This window comes from Lepisosteus platostomus, chromosome 14 (assembly GCF_059453375.1).
Source record: "Lepisosteus platostomus isolate fLepPlt1 chromosome 14, fLepPlt1.hap1, whole genome shotgun sequence".
NCBI lineage: Eukaryota > Metazoa > Chordata > Actinopteri > Semionotiformes > Lepisosteidae > Lepisosteus > Lepisosteus platostomus.
Genome location: NC_142624.1, coordinates 15,420,606 through 15,439,606, shown reverse-complemented (window position 1 = coordinate 15,439,606; position 19,001 = coordinate 15,420,606). Strand labels below are relative to the sequence as shown.

At 39.0% G+C, this 19,001-nt stretch overlaps 1 protein-coding gene across 7 annotated transcripts; it reads right to left on the bottom strand.

The window, feature by feature from the left end:
• Window positions 1–2,391: 2,391 nt before the first annotated feature.
• LOC148648880 (ubiquitin carboxyl-terminal hydrolase 37-like) lies at window positions 2,392–7,405 on the bottom strand. Of its 7 annotated transcripts, XR_015926557.1 has the most exons (10): window positions 7,317–7,405; window positions 6,930–7,053; window positions 6,238–6,438; window positions 6,039–6,138; window positions 5,434–5,481; window positions 4,984–5,148; window positions 4,361–4,479; window positions 3,752–3,816; window positions 3,431–3,500; window positions 2,392–2,499 (listed from the first exon to the last, which is right to left on the bottom strand). XR_015926557.1 is itself a non-coding variant. In XM_088607210.1 (9 exons), the coding sequence occupies exons 1-5, from the start codon at window positions 7,337–7,339 to the stop codon at window positions 5,141–5,143; spliced, it is 303 nt and encodes a 100-aa protein (XP_088463336.1). In that variant the 5' UTR covers window positions 7,340–7,405; the 3' UTR covers window positions 2,392–2,499; window positions 3,431–3,500; window positions 3,752–3,816; window positions 4,361–4,479; window positions 4,984–5,140. The 7 variants fall into 7 exon arrangements, 6 of the variants coding, with proteins under 6 accessions (XP_088463336.1, XP_088463330.1, XP_088463335.1 ...); XM_088607210.1 differs by lacking the exon at window positions 6,238–6,438; XM_088607204.1 differs by lacking the exon at window positions 7,317–7,405 and having other exon boundaries at window positions 6,228–6,438; window positions 6,930–7,282.
• Between the last annotated feature and the right edge of the window lie 11,596 nt (window positions 7,406–19,001).

Genomic DNA, 19,001 nt, shown 5'->3' with positions numbered 1-19,001 from the left:
GAAAGTACAGGCGGTTTGAAAATACTTACATAAATCATTTTAGGAAGACGGTGTTGGTTTTTGTATCATTTGGGGTTTGTGTTGTCTCTTATTGAGATCTCCAGTCACCTGCCCTTATAGATGCCTCTTTTGCTTATGTGTTGTTAGAAATTCAGCTCGCCTGTGTGCCTGCTACTAGGGTTTTTTTTAAAGAGGAATAGGTTGGTTTTCTATTTGTTTTGTCCCCTTGCCCAGTAACAGTTTACTATAGGGGGGATTCTGGGTCCTCTCTCCATACAGTATGTCTCCTTTTGCATTGTTTCCAGACCTGGGCTGATTTGAGTTCTTCATGGTACTGGGGAGGTCTAACAGAAGTGATTGGTGGTGGATCTGCCGTCTGCCCAGGCAGGAAGGTACTGTAGATATATGTAAACAGGTTTTAGCATTAATGTTTTACATACAATCACCCTTTCCAAATGGTGAGAAAACAGGACACAGCCTTTCAAGGGACTTTTGTTTTTCCTACAGTATTAATGCTTACGGTGGGTTTTAACTCTATGTGGAGATAAGCTATTTTTATCTTCTTTTCTTTGGTGTAGGTTCAGGAATGCATGGGCTTTCTTTTCTTCCATGTCTTGTTTCTTTGTTCAGTTGTTTTGTATTATTTCTGTTTTGTCCCCTTGTTTTTATGCTGGTGCTGGAATTTCTGCTGGCTTTTCCATGTTTTTCCTTTTTGCTCTTTGATTTAATTTTTTCCTCTCACCCATTTTTCCTTATTTATCTCAATGTGATATTTTGCACTTCTTCTCAGCTGTTGAGTCTCTTGCACTTTCTTCCCTGTTATCAGCATTGTCTGATGTTGGATTGCATTTCAAGGTCCTTATTTTTTAGTAATCCTGTTATTTTTCCCATTGTTATTCTCCTCTTTTATTGTACTATTGCTGTTATTGCTATGTCTGCCCACATAGTTTATTTTATTCTTAAACAACATACTAAATAATATAAGAATACATGTTGTGCTCCTCTCTTTCCTGCTACTTGCACTCCTGATACTGTCTTCAAATAATTCCAACATTTTAGAGCTCTATATATTCAAGCCTTGAAGGCCTAAGGTTGTTTTTTAAAGTCTTTGAATGTGGTGTACTAACTGCTGTCTACAATAACAATAACATACATAAATTACCAATAACATGTATATAAAAAATAGCCCAGAAATCAAGTATGAACTAAAGAAATGGCTGCAGCTATGAATCAGAATTTTAATCTATTGGTTTTGTAGTTGGGGGTTGGATTTGGATGGTAGTACTTGGAACTTGTTAGACAAGGGGTGTGAAGATTCGTTACAGATGGATTTTGCTGTACGCAAAACAAGTGAACAATAGACGGACAGAATTTCACAAGACAGCCCAGTTTGTGCTTGCCCTTGCCAAACCAGCACATCAGAGTGAAAATTAAAACAAATTGAAGGAAGGACCAATAGGAGAAGATCAACAATGAATCATTAACCTTACAATGCTTAAGTTGCCTTTATAATAAAAATAATTTTGTCCTTTTGTGAGGATCATGTCCACATTTTTTTTAAAGTTTTTTTGAAATTTCACTTAGGGTTCAGAACATTTCACAAATAATATTTTTTTTTCTACCACCTCAGCTGAATCTACCCCCATTTAGGTTAGGGTGGTGGTATAGGTTTTTTCCAGAAACCTGTTATCATTTCTTTGATGTTGTGCACATTTGTCTTCAGGAAGTTTTCTTCACACCTCTTATCATACTATTATTATCTTCAAAAAATCATAAAAAAATAAAGAAAGGTTCCACAACCCAATGCAAGGTTGTAAAAGGTTGGGGAGGCTGTCTGGTGTGTAAATCACTTGGTTGCAGCACTGTGGCTGTTGTGCTTAAAAGCTATTGAGTCATGAAGACAACCCCCTATCCCACTGTTTTACCTGTAGTGTTATCTTAAAAAAAATCATTAAAAAATAAGGAAAAGTTACACAGTACTGTGGCTGTTGTGCTTAAAAAGCTATTGAGTCATGAAGAAGACCCACCTAAACACTAAACTAAACACTATGAAATTAAACCTAACAAAACATTATTCTCTGAATACTGGATACTGGGTGAGCATTGGGAATTCCATAATTGACATATTACAGATATCATCTAATTAGTGAAGATAATATTCACTGCCGGGAAAAGATATATTAAAGCAGACTTCAATATACCTGTGTAATTTCATACAGTTCAATGTAAGGGTATATAAATGAAAACACTCTTAAGGGGTCTTTTCAGAAGATATTGATGTGATCTAATTAATAGGAATAATGTTCATTGCAATAAAAGTAATACAAAAGTTAATTCTGATATTTGCATACGTTAATTTTACTGGTTGGATAAAAAATGAACAGCACAAAGTTTGGGTTAAAGAGGAAACAGGCACTTCAGTGCGCTTTTATTAGTCCCAGTCCCAGTCCGAGTCCCAGTCCCAGGTGTGGATCTCTTCCTCTTCACCTCACACACCTGCTGATGAGACACAGTGCATTTAAATAGGAGGAGCTCAGCTGTCACGTGTCAGAACAACAACCCACAACTGGCTTCTCTTAGGCCATGACAGACACTGACTGCCTGTCACAGTTCAGTACCGATCCTACACTAACAAGTCATAAACATTTCGTTAGAGCAATGAATCTGCTTGTAAAACCAATCAGTCTGTACCTGTGCATGTAGAAGAGGATATACGCATTCCTCTCTCTAGCCTTCATCACAGACAGCTCGTCTGTCCTCCTCACCCTCTGGTCATTACATTGGAGCCATGTCTGCTCTGTGATGTTAAAAACGTCACTAATGTAATGACCTGCAGAGACACAAAGAGATGAGGCTTCTCTCATCATTGAGACATTATTACACATCACAGTGACAAACCACCAAGGGACTTCATTGACTCTACAGGCAGTGTCAGTAGATTTCTCTACATCCAAATAGCATTGCATTGTTTTATGTACTGTATTTAGCTGGTGTGGTTGTTCTCTGTTGTGTTTGTAACATTTGTAAAGATTTAAAAATATATGCTTTTCCTGTATGATCTAAAATATATAGCATGTAGTTGGGAAGCACAGAGTCTTTTGTTCACAAAAACCACCCATGGATTAATCTGGCTCACTGCTCCTTCCTCCTGTTCCCCTTTGTTCTCCTGGTTCACATTCTGTCTGACCTGAGCCACAACCGTAAAAGGTCAGAACTATGTCTGTCTCCAAATCCAGGGTCCCTGAAGACGCTGAGCTCCCTATACATTGTGCAAGGATGGGTCATTGCAGGACCACACTGTCCTCACCGATATTGTGTCCCTAACATCTCTGTCTGATGTTCTTGTACACACAACAGCAGGAAGCTCCTCAGATAACTGCACTGCTCATAAATGCTGTGATAACAGGTCGGGTTTTTGAATTTGTCTTACTAGAGGTGGAAGTTCTCCCAACATGGCTGAGGACACCAACAAGCTGATAATTTGTTGATGGTTCCCTGTTCTGAAACAAACACAGTAAGCAGGGTGAGTGACATTTCACCACTGCCTAACTTGGGCTGCATTCTACAATCTCTTCAATCCTCTTTTCTTCTCTTCATAAACCTAAACTCTCACTCAGCTCTCTGTTCTCTTTCAAAGACCCCATCTCTCACTGACTCCAACACAAACTCTTGTCACTCTCTCTGATCTTCTGTCTGAGTCTGCCCTCATGTTCTCTCTGCTGCCTCTATCTCTCTCCCTCCCCTTCCTCACCAGCTGCTGTCTGTGCTGAGCTACTGCCTCTGTCTCACAGTGAGGCTCCACTGGGCTCTGTTTCTCTGTTTTCAAGGACATTCAGGAAACCAGAAATAAAAAGTGTGAACACACATGTCTCTGAAAGTGCAACTTAAGAAATATATAAGGCTATAATGACCATGTCAGAAAACTTGAAGCAGATATTATAAATATTATATTATAAATATCAGCAACTATTTTAAGATTTTATCATTTCATGTGTCTGGACATCTTAAGAGGACACATTATTGTCCTTAATAATAAATTAAAGAGATATTCTGAGGATAATCCTCTTAGAATGCGCCACATACTGTAGATTTGAACTAATGGCAGGTAATTCAGGAGTCTGTAATTCCAAGTGGAGTGAATTGATCACAAGGAAGCAGATCACTGAATGGACACTCTTCAGAGAAAGGAACAAATGATCTGATGATCAGTTTAGGACTAAGAAAAGGACCTGAGGATTAGGAAGAATGTGATCTGACTGGAATGAGATTCTGCTCATCTATTGCTGTGGGTGTTTTCGGATTTGTGTGGAGGTGTCAGTACTGTTAAGGAGATGTGGGCCAGAGGTGAATGGGGGGTTACCTGGTGATTCTCCCTGCTTGTCCTGAGGGGCTGTGGAAGGTCCTGACTGCAGGCTCTCCTGCAAACTCATCTGCAGGGCTGCAGCCAGGAGCTCTTCTTCACTGAGCCCCTCTAACAACCTGTAGAGACAGCATTGAGAGTGTGAGCTCTGCTCTCAAGCAGACCGACAGGTCAGGTGCTTTCTCCCCAGAGTGACAGCACACAAAGCTCTCCTTGATTACCTGCTCTCTGTCACTTGCCAGTAGTAATATTTGGCTAGTCTTCATGTACTCAATCTGGAGTTTATGTACTGGATTATAAATTTACTATAATTATATCAAGTTCCATAACCCAATAATGGGTATATTGGCAACTGTGAAGAAAGTGCAGGATACAAAATTCAATACAGTGCACTACACTACTACCACTACAATAAAAACTAAAAGATTAAAGTATACACTGTTGAAGTGTGAGCATGCAGTGGAAGAAACAGTGCAAGACTTGTGTTATTCTGCAACATAATATCTAACAGTATATCTTTGAGTCTCATAATGTTTTAGAGCTGGATTTTACACTCCACTGACACAGCTGCTCTGTGCTGCAGTGTGACACTGTGACTGTTTCTGGGCCGAAGAGGGACTCACACTGTGGGCTCTGCTCTACAGTCCAGAGCACGGGGAAGCTAGATACCACTGCTGCACTGGGCTTGAGTGGTCAAGCCGCTGGGGACGACCACTGGCTCCTCCAGCTTGGTGTTGTACTGCAGCGTGGTGTCGTACCTAAACCTCTTCAAGTGCAGGATCAGCACTCTGCTCAGCAGAGGAAGAGGAAGAATGAAGAAGCACAATTCCCTCCAGTTATATGAGACACTCTCATGAATGCAACAGTGCAGCAATTTACTCTTTATTCAAATTCTTTCAGTCCAGAATGACCACTAGAGAGTCTCAGCTGTCATTTCCTATGAGCCTAGTGTACTGTAGATGGGAAACTGGCTTCCATGCTGCTGCACATAAAGATTAGTCGATGAAGAGTGAATCAGTTATACAGTAACTTCTCTGACACTGGTGTGGCTTGTGAGCTGCACGAAGACCTACCTGGGCAGTGTCCTGAAGCTTGAGGTGACAGAGGCCAGCTGTGCTGTCCTGGGCGAAGGAAGAGACATTGCCTGTGATCAACTGAGACAACCTAGTCGAGGTCACAATTTCGAGAGACCCACTTATGTTTAGACTGAATAACATGTTGAAGCTCGGATTAGGACTGATTCACATGATAGCTTTAAAAGCTAGGAATTAAACATGGGGAAAGCAAAAAAGGCTACATTTTCAGTGATACAATCAGGATGTGACACCAGCCAGACTTGAAAAAAACATATTAATAAATAACTGTACAACCCGTATACCCATATAGTATCAACAGCATCATTAAGTTTAGATTTAAGAAAAAAAAAATCTTTGCAGAAATCAGGATGTAGGATAAAAATGCAACATTAGAGCCTGAGGCTTTAACATTGCTTAGAGTTTTCACACACATATTCTATGAAGATACAGTGAACTTCAATTGTGCTGAATTAACCTTATTTTTTCTCTCTCTGACACAAAACCCATGTTCTCCTCTGATCCTGCCCCTAAACCATGATGCCTGTCTCATGAGGCACATGTTAAAAAGCCCCATGTTCGTCCCGTCGAGCGTCGAGACTGACCTTGAAGTAGAGCTCCAGGCAGTCCTGGATGGAGTCCAGCGGGAGGAGGTCCAGAGACAGGTGGTGAAACACCTCTGTCCTGGTGGCTTGAGTTCCACAGCTTACAGAGAACAGAGAGGCAGACATGTGACCACCCATTACTTCAAACACTTCCAATTTCCTTTCAAGGCCAAAATCAACTCTAATTACCAAGACTGACTTGTAGCACTTTTCCTGAGAAACTGAACTCATGCTGGAGCTGGAATTTGCCACCACAGGACAGGTGTAAAATGGGAGGCATTTCACCCCCCTCCGGCTGGGCGCCCTGGGCACTGAGCAGCCATCAGGCCCAGGCCAGATTCAGCCCCTGTCCCTCCTCCTTCAGCTGAGACAGGCAATGGCTCAGGAACTCATGAGCATCCTGCAGTTAGAGAGCTGTGTGTTAGGGAGACACCAGCTCTGCTGCGAAGGAGACCTACAGCCTACCTGAGCAGACAGAGGTCTTTCCTGTCATGTGTTCGTCAACTGTGTGTGCCAGCCCTCCACTACAGGATCCATTTCTGGAGAAGCCTAACAGTATAAAAGGGTTTTGGGAAATGAATTACCCACACAGGCAAACTACACAGACTGGTTAATCTGGCCAGCATATCTGTTGGAAGTGAACTGAAACCAGATCACACTGGAGCCACCAGCTGCACAACAACACTGCCCAGTAGAGCACTGTGTTTTCTTCAAAGCCTTGCCTGAAACTAGTATCAGGAACCATTTCCTGATACTAGTTTCAGGAAATGAAAATTTCCTGAAATTGTTTGAGGTTTTAGTAGTGGAATACATTCTGTGGATTCTTCAGGTGGGTTTCAATGTCTAATATATGTGACAGAGTGAAAAATGTCTTAGTTTCGCAGTTCTCACTTGTTGCCTGTCTCCACTGAACTCCTCATGAGTAGCTGAGATGACTGTTTTAATGCATCTCAGCTGCTCCTCCTTCTGACTCAGGCTGCTCTGGTTCCTCCCTGCAAGCAGGTGAGCAAAAGACCTCCAAGGAAGAGAACATGGCAGTCTGGACACTCCTCAACACAGCAGAACAGAGGCAAGTCAGTGGACTAGAGGAGCACATCTCAGTATTGGCGAACAGAAGGAAAACTAAGACACATGATCTAAACAACAGGTTCAATTTACATCTTTGTTTTCCACTGGAAGTTATAATTTTCATGGTTAGAAGGACTTGTGTGACCTCACAAGTTTATTTTGTTCTCCAGTACATCTCGGTCTTTTTAAGCTGCTTAAAAGCTCCAGTACCTGAGCAGCCGAGTCTGGGGCATCGTGTCCCAGCTGTGCCCCTCCCTCAGGATGTCGCTGGAGAAGGACGGTAGGCCAGAGAGACACTGCAGGGTTCATATAGCAGCTGTTTCCCAGTTGAGAGGAGGCGCTGTCTTATCCGAGGGGAGCAGCACAGGAGCTGGAAAGGAACAGCATCAGGAAACAGCTCAAAGTGTAAACAGACATCATGAAATATTATTTCTTACAATGATTGGAAAGGAATCACTGAGACCTTCTGACTTTCTCATGAGTGTGGCACCAAGAGCTCAGTCAGCTCTTTTGGTTGAAACGAACGTTTTGTACCTGTCCAGTGAGGAAGAGGGCTGCTGGTCTCTGCCCCCTCCTAAAAAAAAGAAAGCAAAACAGAAATTGTGCAACCTGAAGTAGAATTTAAAGACATGAAAGACATTCTTCACACATTCTGCCAGGCTGCACAGTGTGCAGACAGAAGGACAGGACATACAGACCTAGACCTGAGCTACTCTTCTTCTCAGTGTGCTGCTGCTCACCACCTGGGGGCGCCCTGTCAGCACTCCTGCTACTGACACAACACAGGAAACACAGCAGTTAGAGCTCAGGCTGTGGCTATTGAGGAAGAATTTTAGCATTTGCCTTTTTATTAAGTATATAAATAGTGACTTTTTATTAGCTCATATGCCTTTTGCTTAGCAACAGTATAAAAGGATAATTCAAGCATATTATTTGACCTTCTGACATTGATATTACAAACCGCAGAATGTCTAGCTCATTTTCACACCTTTTATTTTTATACTTCCTTTTGTCTGTATGCAAGGTAGAATTGTCTGTATGTAAGGTAGAACTGCTTCTTAAGAAGAACGTGGTCAATTACAAAGAAATGTTTGTAGAGAGAAAAACATCTCCTAATATGGAAACTTGGAGTGAGCTTTCCTGTGTGTGTCTACTGTATAAAACTCATTGCATTTATCATCTCGGGGAATTAGATGTTTGTAGATCTGTATGAAAGATTGCTCTCAGATCTGCATGATCTATCCTCCTCATGCGCATGAATAAAGGACTCGGCCTGGCCACACCTAACCTGAGTGAAGACTTTTCTTCGACACTATCAGTCTGACACACTGGTACTGCATGAGGATCAGGGCATTAATTACCTTTCTCAACATATCAAATATTTTAAAAGTCTGTAAAACATGGTTTAGCTGGAAATGGAGATTACTTTCGAGTTTACTTAAGTCCTCCAGGAGCTATGACTTAAGATTTTCAGGTTTTTGCATTTATTATGCAGCATTTATTTATACCTATGATTGTTCTTATACAGAGGAGTATAACAGTAGAAGACATGCCTGTTGTGAGCTGCGAGAGTGTCTCACCCAGAAAGCTCTGTGTCAGCCAGGCAAGGAGAAGAGGTCCTGGGGCTGATCTTCTCCTGGACCTGACGCCCATCAGCAGCTCCTCCAGCAGCTGCTGGGGCTGTTTGAGAACAGAGTGGAGACACTGGGGTCAGTAAAGGGTAGGGGAAGATGATCTGGGAATGATGCTCTTCCCATCATCACTAACAGGAGATAGAAAGTCTAGAATAAAGCACTTCAGGTAAGATGATGAGGGTCATTGATAATAAAACCCACTTTTCTTTGCAAGGACAACAAAAAATATACAGTAGCAGTCAGCTAAATGTTGACATTACAGTTGGACTTGGCTGTAATATAACAACAGAAATAAACCTTCTAGACTATGACAATGGTTGGTGATACAGTTAGGACTGACGACATGATCTTGCAACAGTGATTAATTGACACTTGAATAAATCTGGACAATTGGCTTCAGTAAGTAGAGGGGTTTGACTCCATTCCCACTGAGATCATGGAGCTGTTATCTGTGAGCTGCTCAGTACTTGTGTTGGGGGAGCTCAGTTTGGACCACACAGGAGAACTCCTCTCCCTGGCTGTAAGGTAGTGTGTCCAGCTGTCCCTTCTGCTGGGCCCCAGGGTCCCCAGTGCTGTCTGGGGTCCCAGCTGTGGACACTGGCTCCACCTTTCCTGACCTTACAGCCCCTCTGCCTTTCTTCCTGTGTGCTGTTTTGCTCCCCTCACAGGCTTTCTGGGGTCGAGTCTGAAAAGACCATGAACACACTTCAGACAGAATAACCCTCCTCTTACCCACTCCAGCTCACTCTCCACTTTGTGTTGACCCTTCATACTCAGAGGACAGAGCAGAGAGGAGCTCTACAGAGAGCTGCAGAGGAAGGCTCAGGCATCATCTTCCTCCCCCTACCCTGGATTTATTGACAGTACTGGGCTATACGTTCCAACAGTAATTTATTCGGGACACCTCTAATCTGCAGGTTACCTCTTACATGACATTATAGTATACAGCAGTTTACCATGGCCACTAAACATTGTAACTCTGAGAAATCTTGCACTGTACTGTATGTCGGCCATTTCTTTAATATTCTAATACATTTCAACATTAACCATACAAATATCCAGCGTTAACAAGAAGTAATACTTCAAACAGAATGAAACACAATTATTTATGAGTAGGAAACACATGGCATATATCTGAAACTTTTATAAGTGCAGTCCTTGAAACTGTATATTTCAGTTACTACAGCATATTTCAGTTACAAAAAAAAAGAAATCTACAGTTTTTCAGTTTCATATAGCAATGTAACAGAAAAGTAGATATCAAACCCACTGTTATTCAATTTTAGTATCCATAGTAGATTAAATCATGTCATTTGTATGTTCTGACTCATAAAAAGAAGTATATAATAATTAGATCAAAATCGAAAAACTGAAAACATACCTTTCGAAAGCTCCAAGAAAAACATCCACAACATGGCATTTTGTTCTTGCAGTTAATGAGCTTTGATGCTTTAATGGGCAGAATTTTGAAACTAGTGGGCAGGTATTATGACATCATCAGGGTGATGTCAACATTGATTGCTGTGAGTAAACCTGGAGTCGCCCAACATTTAAAAACAATATTCTGTAGTGATCTGAAATTAATGCAAATTTAGAAACACTGATAGCAAATGTCGAGTATTTCAAGGCTATTAGGACATTTTCACATACACCCCTAGTCTGTAGGTTGCCTCTTGCATGACAGTTTTTAAGTGCAGTCTTTGAACCAGTATACAGTATGTGTCAGTTACTACAATAATATGAAATCCAGCTTTTCAGTTTCGTATATCAACATAACAGAAATGTATTTGTATTCAACACGCGTACGAGATTTAAAAAGTGATATTAGTGTTTTCCGAGATTCATAATAAGAATTACATAATCATTCAATTGTCCAAAAATCGAAAACCCGACATTTAATAAATCTCAACTAATAATAAATGTGATTATTTTAAAAGATTATCAGTATAACGTGTTTAAATATTGTCCTTTGAATACTTTTTCTCTGAATTCAATTTAATCTTTAGAGAGTAGATAAAGGATACGAAAAGCAGTGAACTGATTATACAGATGCAGCCATTCAAAGTGAGCGGTACAGACACGTACCACAGGTAATTGGCTGCGGTGTCGCGTATCATGACGTAAGATGACGCGGGGTACCGCGGTGCGTGATTGGTTGACCAACAGGGGCACTCGTGGTCCGTTGGTCTGTCGTAGAAAGACTTGCTGTAAACGTCTTTACTGTGCCCGTTGTAGATATTGAATTTTACCACTGAATGGAAATCTTAGTAGCTGAGCATAAAAAGAATAGGAGCATACTGTAACGCGTGTGAAGGCCATAAACGATATTAATTTTGGAACATAAACATACAGTATATAGCTGGTCTTGGTACTTTAAAGAAAAAAATACACACCAGTATTCCATTTCTCCCTAAACATTTTAAGCTTCGAAGTCTTTAACTAACGTGATACCGGAGTCAACAAGCATACTTTTAGAATTTCATTAAAAGGGAATATAATATGGAATCGCGTATCTCAAGAATTTAATAATGGTATGATTATATTCATGTACTGCGACAGGGCTGTGTAGGGCTGTTTCGCCTCCCTGTTCATGCGAGTTGTCTTGTAGCCTACTGGTCTAGGTGTGTGACTACCAACTAGCAGGTTGTGTGTTCAAATCCAGCTGGTGCTAGACTTTTCTTTTAACAAACATTTCTTCGAAAAAATAGAATAGCGATATTATGGACAATCAATTGACTTTTATATTTCAAAATATCGCAGCATGATCGATATTTGCGATATTTTGAACATATCTTCCCTTCTGACAGCGGTTCCTGCTTCTATTGTGTGTGTGTGTGCAACAGAGTAAATTTTGTATAGAGAAATGGAGGCTGGACAGTATGCGTTACAATATAAACATTTATATTGATTTAAATCGTGTTCTGATTTAAATCGCAAACGCGTGTTTAATTATGTGTTTTTTAATCATAATCAGGCTAATGCATTTCTACATTTTCTGTATGAACCAACTTAGAGGTTCATACAGAAAGACAGCTTGTGTTTAAATTGAGTGTAAGGTAATTTATGCTTCTAAAGTCATGGTCAGCATTTATTATTGTACTGTGCTGTAAACTTTTTCTGTGCCTAGTCACATTATTTTATAGCGTTTTTATTGCGTTATTAAATCCGGTGGCGCTGTGTGTTAGTTTCCTGACTCCCATGTCACATGGTCTGTGATTGAATCCCATGGAACTATGACTTTATTTTTTAACAAGCATTTCTTTGAAAAAATGAAACGTTTCCCTTGGTCAGAGATTAAATAAAACCTCACTCGCACCAAACAAATTTATATTTCTAAATATCACGACATGATCGAATTTAAGTCTTTTTAATAACAATGAATAGTCACCTATGCGTTACAAAATATACATTTATATTGATTTGAATCGCGTTTTGATTTAAATCGTAAACGCGTGTTTAAATATATGTGTTTAAAGGCGATATACTGTATAAAAACGCTGATTCCTATGGAGTGTGTCCCGCCGGGGATTCAAAAAAATTATTTTAAATAGGCTGATAAAGCTTAGACTACTGTAACTGTATTCTAGCCTGTATTACAACAGAACATTGGACAATGCAACGTAAATTGCAAAAATGCACTTGGAATCTGTACAAGCCCTCCTACAAAAATTATTTAAACTGCGACACTGATCACTCATCTCTAAATAAACGTTATTTTATATAGCGTTTTAAGCGAATAGGTAATTAGATTGCTCATAAACCTAATCGCTTTTTCTACATAAACACAGCGTGATTGCTCTCTGAAAATGCTTTTCCTTTATTTTTAAAGTAGGCTCAGATTTCAACTATAGATCGTATTATTATAAACTTTCTTGGAAAAATGTATTTTATGTAAACCATGTTTGCTATTAATTCATTTAGGGCTCAAATACGTTCATTGTCTTCCAATCGAGTCGAGTTGACATTGGAAGCCTGCCACACCCGGACTGTTAAACCAACGCATTAGCACGTCAAAGCCCATTGAGGGTATTGAGCCAGTATTGGCTTTAGTATTCCCCCCCTCTCCCCTCAATTCAATTCAATTCAAGGTGTTTTATTTGCATGACAGATGGGTACAAGCAGTGTTGGGTATGTATATTGTAACGCTTACGGCAGACAGGCACTGTGTAAGAGCCGGCGCACCAGAGCAGCGCACCGAGGGAGTGTCTGGATTTATAACTTAGTTTTTAAAATTAGTCAAGCAATATGAAGCATCTCCTTTTACTTTTAAGTCCCTTAAATACATTGAGCACAGCTTTCTCACCACTTAAGATTGCTTTTGATACCATCCTTACACAAAGCAGAAGGGAGATCTTAGTGCCTGAGCATAAAAAGAATAGGAGCATACTGCAACGCGTGTGAAGTCCATAAACGATATTAATTTTGGAATTTAAACATACAGTATATGGCTGGTCTCGGTACTTTAAAGAAAACATACACACCAGTATTCCATTTCTCCCTAAACATTTTAAGCATCGAAGTCTTTAACTAACGCGATACCGGAGTCAACAAGCATACTTTTAGAATTTGATTAAAAGGGAATATAATATAGAATCGCGTATCTCAAGAAATTAATAACGATATAATTATATTAATGTTGCAAAAGAACTGCAACGGACATAAAAACTCCCTTGCTTTTAACAGAGCGTTCCATAATTTCTAACTACGAAAATGCCAGGTGAAAGGATTTGTAAACATATTTTGTTAAAGCAAGTCAGTTTTTTCCGCAACACATAAAAGACATTTTTCCAAGAAAGTTTAGCCTTTGTCACTAATGAAACCACTAAATAAAGACATAAATATTGAAATCTTAAGATTTGTTTTATTTAATGTTGGTAGCAGGATGAACTGTCAGAGTGTATATTTTGTCGCAGAGTTGCTGCAAGATGTTAACAGTGAAAAAGGTATTTAGAAATGAGTTATTTCAAGATGAAAATTTTCAGAATAATTGCAAATCTAGCAGGATAGAGAAAACACAGAAAACTGGCAGTTAGATTGATCAGATTAGTATGAAAAGTCATTTAGCAAAGGGAATGAGAAGAGTGACAAACTAGTATACTTTAGATCTTTTTTTCTGAACCAGGGAAAATCTGATCATGTTTCCCTATAACAATAATAAAAAACTTTATTTGATATATCACCATTAAAGGTGGCATCTCAAAGCAATACAGTAGATGTAAAAACAGATAAAAGGACCACAGATTACAAAGTAAATGCATATAAGAAAGACAAGCAGTTAGAGGTGCTACCAAAATTAGAAAATGAAGCAGATACAGACACTAAGTCTTCTGAAAAGAAAGGTTCTGAGGTTAGATTTAAACTGGCCCTGGTGTGTGTGTGTTTGTGTCTGTCTGTCCTGTGATGGACTGGCGCTATGTCCAGGGTGTATTCTGCCTTGTGTCCGTCGCTTACTGGGATAGGCTCCAAATCCTCTGTACTGGATAAAGAGATTAGAAATGGATGGAAGTAAAGGCACTGTGTGGATGGAACTATACACAGTGTTAGAAACCACACTATGAAATGGCAGCATCTCACTGAGAATAAAACATTTTGTAGTGCTGGCTTAAGGAAACAGCCTTTCCACCTCTCTTGCACATCAGTATCCATACCTAGTTATTTAAACAAATTGCCTCTAATTATAAACATCTTAATATGCTGGCTCTGTGGATCCGCATCAGCTATGTTTGCCCATTCCTTCAATTCATGTGCATCCAACACACAGTTCAACGCTAGCAACTACACAAAATCTAAAATATGAGCTCTACTTGCCACTTACAATACCAACAGTACCAGCTAACTTTAGTAGTGACATTTTCATGGATCTTTTTAACAATAAAATTTACAACATCAGACTTCAGACACAATTAAACAGGCCTCAAAAAAGTCTGGTACAAACATTTTCAGCATGGAATAAACCTTTACTTTAATGGTATAAACCTTAAATGGATTCATATTCTCAATAAGATTTGGTGCTCAGTAACATGACTTAGAAAATGACAGAAGACATACGTATCATGCTTATCCTTCTATTTTTCATAATCGTAAACTCCTTAAGGCAGTTACATTTTCTCTGTTCTGACCTGGAGTTACAGAGAAATTTAAATTCTAATAAGAGATTTGTAATGAGGAAAGTCATACCAATCACTCATACCAGGATTTGCAAGTACAATACAAATACTTTCTTTCTGTATGTGTTTATTTTGCAGTTTGAGTCTATGGCATTCCTTTGGGGGTCTATACTCCAAGGCATGACTTTTTTATGGGAACATGACATTTTTTTAAAGTCTTTTAATGCAAGCTTCATATAAACCCTTAGCAGTGGTTACTGTCTGGAGCAGGTACTTGAATGGCACAGATTCATTGAAATGATTCAATTTCTTTTGAAAATATTTGGGATAATACATATTCCAGAAATCACAGCCGTTGAATTATCCAGAAATTAATTTCTCTCAGGGTGTATTTAACCCCTCATGGATGGCATTGTATGAAATGAGTTTGTAGTTCCCCATTTGCCTCTATAATGAGATGCTGTGGACACTATTTTATACATTTTAGGAGTGTCCATAGGAAGGTATGTTCTAGAAAGAGTGAACTTCTGTTTTGCCATTATTTTTAATAGGGACGTTACATGTTTACACTTGGTGCTCCTACTAGAGGAGAGGATATGATTAATCTAGGCTTATCACAGAAACTGAAACACATCTGGTTGGTGAGTCTACTGTGGGTAAAATGTTACTGGTACCGCATGTTGTAAAGCTCGGTATTTTCTCTCTTGGCCTGACTTTTTTTAATGTCTGAGTGTTAGAATCCATGTTGTTGCTGGTAAGGGAACGGTAGGTGCTGTGATTGACACAGTCAAAGCCTTGTACAGAGATACCATTGTAGCTGTTTGACAGTATTTTAGATGCATGGGAGGAAGTACTGCCAAGGGGAGGGGGGGGAGCAAGGATTTTTTCTTTGAGTTTGTGAGGTTATTTTTTGTTATATTGTGTTTCAGAAAGCAAGAAAATAAAATTTACTGTATGATAAAAAGAGAAAGAGCTGGAGTAGATCCTCAGATCAGTTTGCTACCAGCAATCAAACAAAAAAAATGGAAAGAATTGTCTCCTCCTGATTGGAACCTTTCTTACTGTCTTATAATTTATCAGGCTACCTTTTAATTTCCACTGAGAGAAGGAAGTCACTTGTCATGCAGCTATTTTATTTTTCATTGCACAATATGCTCTAAGTTAGCAAATGAAACATGAACACTTATTGAAATAAATCAAGAATACGATTAACATGAATTGATAAACATCCAAACTATACTTTATCACATTTAATTATTGGGTTAGCTTTTTATTGAGCCGAAATGTTATAAATGTGTGAACGTCTGTAAAATGGAAATATTTATATTTTTCTCTTTTCTGTTACCTGCCTGACAGCATTTTGTATCCCATTCTGTATATTACTGGAAAATATTAGACCCAACCTAAAGAATTCATGGGGGTAGTGGGACACAGTACTGCAAAGAGACTCCTAAAGGGACAGAGCTATTAGTACTTATGTGTTTGAGTCTGGAGAATATAGTAAACTCTAAACATTAAGGGAATGCATGGAATCGGAAAATATAAATTGCATAGTACACAAGACTTAACTGGTTTTATTCTAGGAAAGCAGACAAGACTGAGTCATGGGACTCAGAGGATCCAAGGCTAGACTGAGTATAATAGGCTTCGGGCTTCTATTGTGACATCTTCTGTAAATTACAGAAATGTTAAAAGTAAACAAAATAAAGTAACTAAAATGTGGTCTGAAATCACCCCTTTAGACACCCCTTTTACTTCACTGGTGTCAGATATGAAAGGCAATAGTCTCCCGTTCTGTCTGCTGTGTGTTGCAGCATAGGGACTCCCTGCAGCTGAAAGGGGCAGAGTAACTTGCATGCCCTCTAGTACAGTTTACACATGCACGACTTTAAAAGCTAGCAAGACAGGTTTCGATTCACAATAGCTGGCGAGCCTTGTTAAAAAAACTAATGATAATGTAACATGCCACTGTTTGTTCATGAACAAAGTTATACTGAGATTTCCTTAGATACGCGATTAAAAAATAAATAAATAAAAATTTGAATCTCCTGCGGAACACATTCCAAAAGAATCAGCGGTTTTACAGTATATATCGCCTTTAAAGGTGGCTTCTCAAAACGCTTTACGGGATAAAAACAACCAGAACAGCAGCAACAACAATATTGTATTTCATTGCACTTTGAAAACCAAGTAATAACTTAACTATACAGTACGTGCAAACGTTTCGTATGTTGCTGTCGTGAATGCCTGCGTACCCATAAGTATCTTATTTGCCTTGAGTCCTGTCTACAGTATCTGTCCCCCTACCCCCTCTCTCCCTCAATTCAATTCAAGGTGTTTTATTTGCATGACAGATGGGTACAATTCTTGTTGGGAATGTATACTTTGATATTTACACCCGGCGCGGCACCAAGGGAGCGTCTGCATTTATAACTTAGTTTTTAAAATTAGTCAAGCAATATGAAGCATCTCCTTTTACTTTTAAGTCCCTTAAATACATTGAGCACAGCTTTCTCACCATCCTTACACAAAGCAGAAACTTTCCGATGACTCACAGTACAAGTGGAAAGATTACAGATTTTAATCGTCTTTAATTTTGTCTTTAATTTTGCCTGTGGAGTGTATCTTATTAAGCTCTAAATTGCATTTTGAGCGCGGTTTTTGACTTTTTTTAAATTGCATTTTGGGCGCGGACAGCACATACAAGGGTTAATGAACTGCGCCAAGAAATTTAAAATAGTATTCTTTAGGTGTGAGGGTAGGAGTGGACCGCAGCAGGCATAATCAGCAAACCAGGAAAACAAAGAACAGGACAGGTGAGATGTGTATCCAGAAAGCGAGTGATCAGAAAAAGGAAATGGAAAACGCAGAAAAAGGAAACGCTTTACAGGATAAAAACAATAACAACAGTAGTGGCTGGGCAAACGATTTTTTTTTATCGAAATACAAATTGAGATACTGTACTGTATAATGATGTGCATGAACAAAGGTATACTGCAATTTTCCTTAGATACTGTACGCAATTAATGCTTCGTAGGAGGAGGCGGTCTTTTCCTCTTGTCTAACAGTCTGTCCACAAACAAAACATTCCTGTTAGACAAGAGGAATTGAAAAAAAACAATTTTGTCAATGAAAACCGGTGTGTGTGTCTTCTCTGCTGGATGTCCCTCTCACAAACTGCTGAATGAATAAAATAATTTTATTGAAAACGCGTTTGCGATTGTCTGGTATTTAATTTCGTCCCTTTTAACTGTTTTTCGATCTACTGTATTGCTTTGAGATGCCACTTTTAAAGGCGATATGTAAAATAAAGTTTTTTTTTATTGTTATAGAGAAACATGATCAGATTTTCCCTGGTTCAGAAAAAAGATCTAAAGTGCTACACATAACTTTCTTAATTCGATGTATTTAAAGCAGTGAACTACTGTAGGTGTCACATAACATTCAGAAATACAATCACGTATTTGACAAATAAAAACGATTATATTATCTTATATTATCTAATCCTTCCACGTTTGATCCCAAAATCCCAAGAAATATAAATCTTGACGGGTAGAAAGCTATGCTGAAAGTTTATTAAGATACTTAGAAGACAAAGATACTGTATCAATTTATGTTGCATTAGCCTGATTATGATTATAAAACACATATAATTAAACACGCGTTTGCGTTTTAAATCAGAACACGATTTAAATCAATATAAATGTTTATATTGTAACGCATACTGTCCAGCCTCCATTTCTCTATAAAAATTTACTCTGTTGCACACACACACACAATAGAAGCAGGAACCGAAGCAGGGACCATTGTCAAAAATGACTTAGAATCGATCATGTTGCGATATTTTGAAATATAAAAGTCAATTGATTGTCCACAATATCGCTATTCTATTTTTTCGAAGAAATGTTTGTTAAAAGAAAAGTCCAGCACCTGCTGGATTCAAACACACAACCTGCCAGTTGGTAGTTACACACGTAGACCAGTAGGCTACAAGACAGCTCGCATGAACAGGCAGGCGAAACAGCCCTACACAGCCCTGTCGCAGCACACGAATACCGTTATTAAATTCTTTAGATACGCGATTCCATATTATATTAGCAGAAAAGCTTAAAACTACCACTTTTTCACACGCTATTTCACAAGCTATTTAAATA

What these genes read in the sequence shown, in the direction of transcription:
- LOC148648880 (XM_088607204.1), bottom strand. Translation starts at nt 6,318, where the DNA reads ATGCCTCCCATTTTACACCTGTCCTGTGGTGGCAAATTCCAGCTCCAG. An exon ending in GCCTGGAGCTCTACTTCAAG is followed by an intron (nt 5,482 to 6,038) that starts GTCAGTCTCGAC and finishes TCCTTCGCCCAG; the next exon opens with GACAGCACAGCTGGCCTCTG. An exon ending in AGCTTCAGGACACTGCCCAG is followed by an intron (nt 5,149 to 5,433) that starts GTAGGTCTTCGT and finishes TCTGCTGAGCAG; the next exon opens with AGTGCTGATCCTGCACTTGA.